This window comes from Branchiostoma belcheri, unplaced genomic scaffold, assembly GCF_001625305.1.
Source record: "Branchiostoma belcheri isolate BF01 breed outbred unplaced genomic scaffold, Haploidv18h27 scaffold3, whole genome shotgun sequence".
NCBI lineage: Eukaryota > Metazoa > Chordata > Leptocardii > Amphioxiformes > Branchiostomatidae > Branchiostoma > Branchiostoma belcheri.
Genome location: NW_017803909.1, coordinates 4,011,021 through 4,022,254, shown reverse-complemented (window position 1 = coordinate 4,022,254; position 11,234 = coordinate 4,011,021). Strand labels below are relative to the sequence as shown.

At 40.5% G+C, this 11,234-nt stretch overlaps 1 protein-coding gene across 2 annotated transcripts; it reads right to left on the bottom strand.

Annotated features, from left to right (window-relative positions):
* Positions 1-9: 9 nt before the first annotated feature.
* On the bottom strand, positions 10-11,072 carry LOC109473716 (L-fucose kinase-like). 2 transcript variants are annotated; one of them, XM_019773702.1, is made up of 26 exons: positions 10,921-11,072; positions 9,642-9,793; positions 9,257-9,307; positions 8,964-9,098; positions 8,752-8,824; positions 8,515-8,612; positions 8,158-8,238; positions 7,883-8,002; positions 7,438-7,624; positions 7,034-7,170; positions 6,762-6,863; positions 6,252-6,311; positions 5,982-6,098; positions 5,758-5,856; positions 5,342-5,466; positions 4,978-5,055; positions 4,631-4,767; positions 4,062-4,085; positions 3,430-3,578; positions 3,109-3,170; positions 2,924-3,014; positions 2,432-2,628; positions 1,412-1,518; positions 850-1,047; positions 541-633; positions 10-435 (listed from the first exon to the last, which is right to left on the bottom strand). In XM_019773702.1, the coding sequence occupies exons 1-26, from the start codon at positions 10,988-10,990 to the stop codon at positions 254-256; spliced, it is 2,925 nt and encodes a 974-aa protein (XP_019629261.1). In that variant the 5' UTR covers positions 10,991-11,072; the 3' UTR covers positions 10-253. The 2 variants fall into 2 exon arrangements, with proteins under 2 accessions (XP_019629261.1, XP_019629262.1); XM_019773703.1 differs by lacking the exon at positions 4,062-4,085.
* Positions 11,073-11,234: the final 162 nt, after the last annotated feature.

Genomic DNA, 11,234 nt, shown 5'->3' with positions numbered 1-11,234 from the left:
AATGAACTACATTGTATATATTTGTACATTAATAGTAGGTGGATATGCACGATCTCAGTCAATATTACTTTTTGATAGGTACATGACATTTAAGTCTTATACATGACTTTATGCCGTCTTAACATGTCAATAGCTTTGCCTGAAGTATGTGTGAAAAGAAGCAAAATATTCACATTAAATATGAAGGACAAAAACCAAAATGCACATTGCAAACAGCATGGAAATTAGATAGCTAAACAAAAGTAAGTATGTCTCACCAGTTCCTGACCACATCCTGAAGCAGGTTCCTGGCTAATCTGGTTTTGCCGGTGTAAACCAGAACCAACCGGCTGTTCACTGCCTGAAGACCCTCGTCACTGACAGGAACATGTTCAACCTCCACCTTCACTGGAACCTCAGGTCTACAGCGACCAATTTTCACTGCAGGATCCAGACCTACACCATGAGAGCAAAGCTTTATTAAAGTTCAATTGAAATTTGCAATAGTCAATATAAGTAACGATTGGTAAGTTTTTCAACAAGCTAGCTTTGAGAACTCACCTCCAACTTGGTCCTGCCAGCCTCCCCCTGAAGTAAGAAGTTGTTCCACATACAGAACACCATGCATGAGGGAAAGATTGTCAGCCTCCCGACCTGAAAATAATAAAATGAAAAAAATCATGCATAGATTAACAGTTAAAAAACAGGTTTTGAATAAATGCTATGTGATCATGGCTGGATAAGTGAGAAGAGAGAGGGAGAGAAACAAATTCTATGAATGACTCTAACTTAATGTTACATCTTTTTCAATCATCTCTTTTCAGTCCATGATTCCAGCTTTTCATTCTGCAGTTTGACCTTGATTCTGACCTGTGACCTTGTACAGTACTGCCAGGATGGCCCCTGCCAGGATGCTGCTTGTTCCCAGCCCTGAACCGTGAGGGACATCTGACCAGGTGTGCAGCTCAAACCCACACCCGTGTCTGGTCTGTAGCTGTTCCCTGAGACTGGAGGGGGAGGGGAGGGTGACCAGGTCTGCACACACCACACAGGCCTTCAACAGGGCACCTGCAGGGAACAGCAGGATTGGAATAAGAACTATGGAAGGAGTATGTTTGAATCTCTATTTACTCAATCTGCCTATTTTTCATTGAGGTCACGAGATCAGGGTCAGACAAAATATAGCATACATACAGTTATACATGATTGGAGCCCTTCCATGTCATCTCCACTGTCAAAGTTTGAAGATATGAATGGGCTTTTATAAAAGCAGGCCTTGGAAGCAATCAGTAAAGATCAGGGTCTGAGAAATTTTTTAGCACCATAGTCACTGTCAATCAGTCTACTGCAAGGCTTTGCAATCCTTAGCTAAGGTATTACAAAGCACCATTCACATTTGCTGGTGCAACACAGTACACTGCAGGGGCCTTACCTGGTGCATGGGGCTGGCAGTAGGTCTCCATGTCGGACAGTTCTGTGCAGGTGAGGCGCACGCTGCTGTTGTCAAGGTTACTGTCAATCACCAGAACAAGCTCTGGCCTGGTGATGGAATTACACACACTCATCAAACTCTTCTACAGACACGGCATATTATGTATGCAGCAATTGTCTGGTTACAATTACAGGGCTTGGAGCAAAATGTACTGTGAATTCCATGCAGATATTTTTGTACATACATGTATGAAGAGGAAGAACCTTCATTGTGCTTGATTTTACCTATCTAATAGGACCCAACTAAAGCTTCGGTCCCAATTGCGCCGGTGCCCGTCGGGGATGTAGCCCCGGACGGCCCTGGTCGGGCTCAGGAGTCGGGCGGCCATCGGCTGTCGTGGTCACAATTAAATGTTTCCTTCAGTAGCATTTTGTTTAAAAAATTGTCACCCTCTTTGGTCGGTCTCCGGCAGGTACCCGACAGATTCTCTGACGATGTCTTGTACTGACCTATACGCAATGCAGAATTCGCGCTTTTGTTCTGATCATTTGATCTGTGACGTCACACATTTTACCCGGGTTTACGAAGTACACACCTTCATTCTGTTTATATGGTCTGTGACGTAACAAATGTGTCCCGGTGGACTGCCGCCCACCGGAAGGTACCTCTCGGTGAGGTCACGGCGTCTTTTTGTCAGCGGGGCCTGGGAAGAATTTAAGTCAGAATTAAATTCTTCTCGGGTCCCCACTGGGCCCAAAAATTGCCCGGTAGCCGCAGGGTGTCCCGCGGGGCCACGTACGGGTCACGCCCGAAAGCGCCAAAAAGCAGCCCGGAGACTACCCGGCAGGGCCCCTTTTTTCAATTGGGACCGAAGTATTACCCAAGTTACTAGTGCACATCATATGCATGGAAATATCTAATGTCACACCAGTATATGAAACAATAGATACATGTACTGTACTAGATACATTACAGTTAGACCAAATATACATGTACAATTATAGTGAATACAGTACATACTCTTGTATTCTCCTTGCTTTTGCCCCAATGGGTTTCTTGCCATCAATGAGGAGTGCGACGTTTGTGACAGAGCCCCCGTGCTCATAGGTAATCGGTGGTGTGTCACTCCATCCTCCGGACAGATCTATTCTAGCAGGACACTCTGCTACCACCCACTGTCCCTCACTGGGAACAGCGCTTTGCTGAGTGTAGATGAACTAACAATAAAGAAGGAGACAACAGATCTGTATCAAATCTACATGTATGCATGGTAGGAACAAAGCAACCAAAACTACAAGTCAACGAAATGAGGAACACATAGTACACCATCATACTGTGGATATCATCATTAGTAAAGGCTACAACACATAGCTGCAACACATTGCCATGCACAGGATAGACAAAAATATACTACATTGCCTAGTCTTTGGGTGTAACACAACAGTTCCATAGTTAGATTTAGTAAAAACATGATATGTTCATACATTGTAACAGTTTAGCCAGAATCAGTACCTGTTTTGTCGTCATGACAATTTGTCTTCGGAGAATCTGCTCAGCTCCCTCATAGTGCCGGGCTGCTCTGATCAGGAAATCTGGTCTGGAGCTTGGTGAGAAAAAAATGTTTTACCATAATTTGCATCTGATTGATACACAGAACACAATAAAAAGAAGTTTAATACATAATATCTAAAACCAACCTGTCCAGCCAGCATTCCCTCTCCAGTGCCAATGCCTGTATACCAGCTGCATATTCCCCTGCCTGTCAGGACAAAGACAAATCATCACTCAAATAACATTTTAAGAGGAATAAACATTAATGCTGTAGAAGTTGCTAGCTACAATGTCAGGAAATAAAGGATATTTTTTTACTAAAATGAAACATTTTGGCATCATCCAGACATGGTGTACTAAATTTCTTTGAAACTATTTATAATAATTGTAACTTTCCAAAAACAATCGTTCTGTTAAAAGAATTAAGAATGGGAGTCTGGAAATCATATAATATATTAATATGTTACCTCTAGAAGTTGGTAGGCTGGTTGCCACATCTTGTTGGCAGCAGGTCCACTCCTGAGGCCCCACTGCTGCCCTGCCAGGCTGCCCAGCACATCAGCGATACACGCCAGCGTACGTGCTGTCACGCCTGGGGTGGCTGTCTGAGTCACAACTACACATTCACACAAGGAATGACTTGTAGCAAATAGAGTGAGGTTTTGATAGCTTCCTATGGGCTAAAGAAATGTATTATCAACAATTGAATTAGGGTCTGTCTAAATTGTAATTTCCGTGCAAAGCAGATTTTCAACCATTATTCTGGGTAGTTTGCATTCGCTATAGTAACTTATACAACATATGGCATAACAATTGCATATATGCATTACAGTCACCAAAATGTCCTAACAGTGTTCAAAGTGAACCTCTCTCATCCTTGGGCTTAAAGTAAAATCCATAAACCTGAAGGTTAAGAAAGTTTTTTTATAAAGAAATGCATTCAACTACATATCAGAAAAGGGGCAAATATCTAGCCTTATGTAAGAAGACACAGGATGTTAATGACAAAAGGACAGAGGGATTCAACATCTTTAACATTCATTAAGATAGTTGAAAAGTTAAGAAAACAATCATGCAAATTGTGCAAATTATCCCTTACCCTGTGGACATGATTCCAAAGCCACTGTACATGTGGAAAGAGAAAACACCAATCCTTATAACCCGCTGGTGACTTATACCAGAGCCTTTATACATGACAAAACCTCAACATACAAGTATGTGACTGTGCATCTTATGAAGTATACATGTGCAACTGAGTGTAGTTGACAAAGATAAAGTTAATAAATAGACTGTTAAAAAGTACATGGTCCGTTGTTAGTTTGTTACATGTACATTAACATATACTTAGTTGATTAGTGGAATTCTTATGGACAATTACACAGTATATACTGAAGTTAAGCTTGACAGATGCTGAAGTTTCTGAATATCAAGCAAGTCTCTTTGAACCTATATATGACATACCAACTTTTATTGATCTAAAAAGACATGGAATTTAATTACATTACTTGTAAGTGCATACCATGTTCAAAGAATCTTGGTAGATCATCAGAGCACATGCAACTAGGCAAGTACCTAGGTACAAATCATGTATCTATCATCACAGATGTACTTTGAGCCTGCTTCTCTGCAATCCTGCATGCTGGTTCTCCTACTTGTGTTGAAGCCTACCTTGGTCCAGTGCAACCAACACCTGTCTGTGGTAGCCTTCCACTGCTGCAGACTTGAAGAATGGCAGGAGGCAACCCTCCCTTCCACTCAGTAGTACCTTCTGCACACGATGCTGCCCTACACTATAGAACAGATCTCTGCAGAAAGAAAACAGCTTAATGTATTGTTAGAATTGAAAGAATTCAATGAAATTTGTATATGGCATTGAGACCACCATTGCAGAAAAGAAAGACGCACTTCAATATAATGCTAAAAGTTGTTGACGCTGCAGGAAAGACCTACATGTACATTATAAGATCATAGTGTTCTGTTGTTTATATAAGAGTGCCTGCTAGTTTCTTACTGACCTTCTCCACTTGAACTCAGCAGAGTGGTCCACACTGGACAACACCTCCTGAAGACTGACTCTCCAGGACCCTCGCCACCTGTACATGGGCATGTCTGTAAGTCCCAAGCTTTTACACTCTTGAAGATGAATAAGAAATAGTTTAAAGGTACAATGTTATACTTCACTACAACCATAGCAGTGCCACTTACGGGCAATTCGGAAGTATACGTATATATGGAATGCTAGGTTGAAGACAGACTGCCATTAGCAGTTTTATTTGTCAGCAATCAAAAAAGTTCATTATGGAGTGTCTGGGTTATGAAAATCTCCATGCAATCCTTTATACACAAGGTAAAAACATGAAGTGGTTAAAGACTAACAACCTGTCCAACAGAGAGACTCCTTTAGTATTGTTGAGTAGCCATAAGACTTCAGCAATGCCCACTGGCTGGGTAGGGTGAAACACTGGGAACAGCTTAGCATTCATCAGACAGCATTCATCTTCTGGCTGGACAGAAAAAAACAACGTAAACTTATGCAATATTAAGCAATCAATGTGTGAAATATAGGAGATTCACTCTATCTCTTTTAAACCTGTTGCAACATGAATTATTTGTTATCACCCTAAGCTTTTAAGAATATTACGACTGGACAGAATGAAGAAAATAAAATGAATATATCAATGTAAAGTAATATGTATAATGTAGTTGTCATTAACCACAAGGAAAGCTGAAAAAAGTTGAATGAAAAGCTGTCACGATCAGAATGAGATCATTCTGCACAGTTTTGTTTTTCCTACCATGTGTGGACCCCATAAATCCCCCCGCAGAATCCCTGTTCTCTGGAAGAACACATCCCAGGATTCATTGCAAAAGGTGTTGTCTCCTCCAGCAGTTGCCTACAGAAAAAAAATGTGTATGAATGTTTCATATATCAATCTCAAGCTTCTACATGTTATTAAGAAAATAATTGAGTGGTTGACATACAGCAATATGACAGTAACATGATAATGATCATCCTTACCTGTAGCCCATCCTTCGTCCCAAAGACAGTGTAAACTGTGGCTGTGTTTGTTCCAAACAGTTTGACACGGAAGCACTGCAGTACTGTGTTGGGCACAATCTTGGTTGCCTGGAGAACCTGAAATGTGATGTACATTTAATCTACAGTTAAGTCTTAAGGTATGTAACATGTTTAAACATTCAGAACCATAATATTAAATGTTATTTGATTCACTAGTACTGCAGAAAAAAATTGCCATATCAAAAAATGTTCAGATATTATGGTACATACCTGAGACACCTCCTCACCCAGGGCATGCAGGTAACACCCCTCAGGGATACAAATGTGGCCCTGAGAAAGAGGAACAGTATTAGACAATTAGACTTGTACAATGTATCTTTTGGCGGCAGTGCTGTGTAGTGTTTATTTGAAAGGAACATAATGTTCCAATGCTCCACACAATCAATTGATGGAAGGAACCCAATAAGTACTATCAATTTACATTATGCTTAATGTACTAAATTATGTTTTGGGTATTCTATATATTGCTGACTTTGGTTATGTAAATTTTGTTGTTGTGTTTTTTGTATGGAGGAGGGCAACTTGTAAAGGTGCGTATGCACCTGTTTTGCCTTCCATTTCCCTCTGTGGAAAATCCTAATACACAAATAAACATGTAATTCCAAAGAAAATATGTCATAATAACACAACACGTTTAAAGAGAAAATCACAGCAACATTTTTGCCTTTTCTACATCACCACACAGAAAAGGCAAGAAGTTACTGTACAGTAACAACTGACCTTGAGGTGGCAGTGGTTGACTGCAGTCCCAGAGCTCACATGAACTCCTCCTTCTAACACAGAATTCACAACCACACTGCCATCTGCAACTGTGCAGCCCTCCTGTACCATCAAGGAACAACATAAACTTGACTTCAAATAAACTTTTGAGGCTTACAGTTTAAAAACATGACAATAATTACAGTGTTTGGGAAAGTAAACTATACAATCCCGTCATGTACTTTGATATACGTCGATATGAGTTTGAACACGTATGAACAGTATACAATTACCTGTATTGCAGAATGTGTGATGGGAGCCCAGGTTAGGTTGGTGATTGGGTCCAATTGCAATGGACACTTCACTAAATGCTGCAGGTGTACTGAAGCATCTTCTGTCATGTAGTCGTGGCGGCCATTTGGTATGCACACTAGGAATATCACATATTGGAAAAAAGTCAAATTTAGAGTGTATTATGCAAAATCTGGAAAAAACCTTGCTTCTCACGAACATGATTTAAAGTCAAATCATGTGTTGTTCCATTCTTTCCAACATCACTTGTCTTCGTAAAATACAAGAAAGGAATTCAATAAAATCAAGTCATGGCTGTGAATTAATCATCAGTGTATTCTTTCCTGCAGCCAAAGGTGTGTGTGTGTGTCTGTTCCAACTTCCAAGTGCATAAAGTTCAATAAACCTGCTTTCACATTGATTCCCCGTAGAGTTTTCCACAGCAGAGCTCTGGCACTTCTCATAGTCATGACCTCTCGCTCATTTCTTGGTCTCGGTGTTCCACCATACTGACCGCTACGATCCCCTGACACAAATGCCTCTTCCGTCACCAGAGTAGCCATGCACAGCAGGATGTCAAAGAACAGGGAAAGCTAGAAATAAGAAAACAACAGTGACTTTTTTTATTTAGGAAACAAGATAGTTGCATAAACAGATTTGTGGCAACCCATGCTGTTGAATGAAATATTAGGTGTAACGTTATATGTACGTTGTATGTTTACGGTAAAAACTTGTGACCTGAAATATAAAAGCGGTATGTTGCATTCAATTTTTGGAATATAAAGATGGAGAGATTAAAATTTTGCTAATGACCAATGCAATCAACTACTGCAAAATACATTTAACATTACCTTGATGGGTTCAGCTCCACTGTCCAATCCCAGGTAAGTACAGGCGTCCAGTGGGGGTGTGACATGTACAGTCAACAACCTTTCAGCTGCACCACTTGACAGGAACACCACACCTGCCACCTTTATGAAGGAAGGTTTATCAACGTAACTAAAGAATGACCAAGTAATAAGTAGCATAAGGTTTGTATTTAACATGGTATAGCAAGCTGTTTGTAATACCATAAGTATGATAACTGCCAAGCTTAGATAAATGTCACAAAAGCTTGGAAACGTACCAGGTGAACAGTTCCTTCTGCAGTAACCAGCTCCTGCATACCAACATTGGACGGTTTGTACACTATGTCTTCAACTGTGCCCTGTAAAAAAACAAATCAGACAACTGTATAACACAACTGATACAATACTTTTACCATAGGTAATGCAGCCCATCATGGTAATCTGTCAAAAGGTAACTTTTACATGACAAAATGTAACATTATGCACATACGTCATGATGTACATTTTCTCATATCTGACTGATCTAGTATAGCTTGAATAAGTTAAAATAATGCCAGTCAAATTTCTATCTAACAGTCAAAGCCATCAATATTCGGATTGAAAGCTGCCTGAGTTGTAATAACAGGACTTCCTACCTCAGGGTTAACCTTAAAAACACCATGGTTCCTGGCATAGATGACATCTGCAGCCACTGTTACAGCACAGACCCCAGTAAACCCTGTCCAGTCCACCTCTGCAACCAAAAAGGCAATGAATTAATCAGTCCTCCAGAAACACTGTACACCTGTCTATTCTGATCCAATCAGGACAAGTTTATCAGACATATATCGACGCAGGTCAATATCCAGAAAGAAATAAAAGCTCCTTCTCACCTAGAATGTTGGGAACAGTCAGCAGCATGTCTGTACTGCAAACCCAAACTCCAGGAGGGGAGCCAAGGGAGATCTGGAAGTACAAACCACCGTTTTATGATCTTTGTTTGAAATCATTTGCAGGGGTCGTCAACATTTTCAGCAATGCATTGGTGAGCACTGAGCACCAGTAATAAAGATCTTCTACTAAGTTCTATAGAATACAAACCCACCTTCCTGGTCATAGTGTCAAGCAGGCTGTCTAAGTTGCAGAATAATCCATCATATCCAACAGCAGTGTCTGCAGTCAGGGTGGCTGGTAGAGTGGTGAAGGCCTTCCCACATGGATTGTATGGGAAGTCACGCCCCTGACAAAATTTAGTTAACAGCAAAATCATTTTTAGGCTTAATGTGAAATTGTACTCTAAGGCACGGGCACAATGGAGAAGCTACAAACACTGCCTATAAAGCACATGTATCATAGCAACAGAGGGGATGTGACACTACTTGAGTTGCCCATACATACCATATGCATGATGAGGACATGGGCATCACTAAGAACATCTGAATTCACAACCTGAAAGTGAAATGAAAAATGTACAGAATTATTGCATTAATTAATGTCTACAGATCACTCACACACACTAAAACTATCCGGTTTAGTGTCTGTTGGTCCCCAACTTCTGAGGGTTAGACAAATTGGATAATTATTAGATACACATCCTTAGCATTGACAAATATTGTTTAGATTAAACAAATATGAAATTATTCATTCAAATTACCCTGGCATTACCATGATTCCCTACTAATATACATAAGTTAGGGATTAGTTTTCCATTCCACATCAATAGTGATATATGTATGTGACAATGTAATGACATCAGTTAGATCCTTGAAAGTGACATGATTACCGTAAAGTGACTCCTGGCACTGAGATGTTCAGCCACAATCAGCAGAGCATTCAGCGTGGCTCCACCACTGCCAACATGAGCTTTGGGATCCTCCACAGTCAGCAGTAAGGTATCAGAAGGGATCAGACCTTTCCTCTGTCGTAAGGTAAGCTCTGAAACAATTGGAATGCCATTTAGGCCACACCGACTTAACGTTAATTTTATGGATGAAATCCGCGCGCGCATTGATTTTCGAGAAAAAAAACGATCACATCCACTACTAAGCTAAGGCCTTGGCCTGGCTCTAGGCCTGGGTAGTCTATGGTAGTTAGCAACAATACGGAGCCGGGCCACCCTGGCTAACGAATCGCCACGACTCATCATGAACTCAGTACAGTGCCAATTCATATATTTTGCAAAAAGAATCATGTGCCGGCTTGTCGTATACGTACTTTGCTATGTACTGCTGCAAATTCACAATACCAGCTTTGCATTCTTGTGGTTTACTAGCATTTTTATTTTTGGCCGGAATTTCTTTTTATTCGCCTGTGCGCACTAGTTTGGGGGTCTTCAGAGGATGTCATCCATAGAATAAAGTCGGTGTGGCCTTAGTAGGAACAACATTGTCAACAGTTTATCACAATGTTGTGACTAAATGGACCACATCCCTTTTTGCTAGATACACAATGTACTGATCTGGAGCAAAATTAGTCATTGAAAAAACCAACTACTTATCAACACCTTAGATAGAAGGAAAGGTATTGTCTTGTAAGAGATGAAGAGTGTAACTAAGTTGTTAAGTTATTAGCACCTCAATAGTATTGAGGATGACAAAAGAGCAATTGTCGACAGCGCTATGCATTTACGATTTAATCACAGTCCTTTTATTATTTACGAAGGCCTACCAAATTGTCTTTTCTAAGAGCATACAGAGCATCTGGCTGATGTTACCCCAAAGTTTAACTGTTACTTCCTTTTTGAACCTCCTTGTTGAAAGTACCAGTTCACTATCTAGGCAATTGAATATCTTTTGATTACACCTCATTATTGTTTACGTATGGACGGTGACCATATGGGGGAGGGCCAAAGTAAACTTTGTGTATTGAAGCGAGTGGAAACCTCCAGTTGTAGATGGGTGAAGCCTTCATCCATCCACAACTGGTTCAAGATATGTGACATCCTTTTGACCCACCCACTGGTTACCAATTTGCAAAATAAGATGTCTAGCGACCAAGAGCCATATAGAAAGAGTCGTTATACTTCCGGGTGTCTGATTATAACAAACAAAGCAACTTCTTACCATCTTGGTAGGCGTGAGCACTGTCTACGTTCTGGCAGGTCAAAACGATCGCTGTCCAATGTTTCCCCATGACTCTTCAATTCATAAATTTGCCATTGTAGGTAACTTTTAGCCAGATATGCTGGCCTGCTTGAGCTTGGGCCACTCTGTCGCTTTGGATTATTCCACTGTTAACTATACAGGACATTATTTGGATACTACGAAACGTGTTATGACATTAAATCCAGGCTTTTATCATTTTTCTAAGTAACTTATATACTCGTATCATAGCTTTTATTGTGTATACGTATCTGTACGTGCAGTGTATACGTGGT

Excerpts from the sequence above, each read along its gene's own strand:
- LOC109473716 (XM_019773702.1), bottom strand. The coding sequence starts at position 10,990 with ATGGGGAAACATTGGACAGCGATCGTTTTGACCTGCCAGAACGTAGAC. Across the intron at positions 9,794-10,920 it reads TGCTCACGCCTACCAAGATG|AGCTTACCTTACGACAGAGG; the intron begins GTAAGAAGTTGC and ends CAATTGTTTCAG. Across the intron at positions 8,003-8,157 it reads CAGAAGGAACTGTTCACCTG|GTGGCAGGTGTGGTGTTCCT; the intron begins GTACGTTTCCAA and ends TCCTTCATAAAG.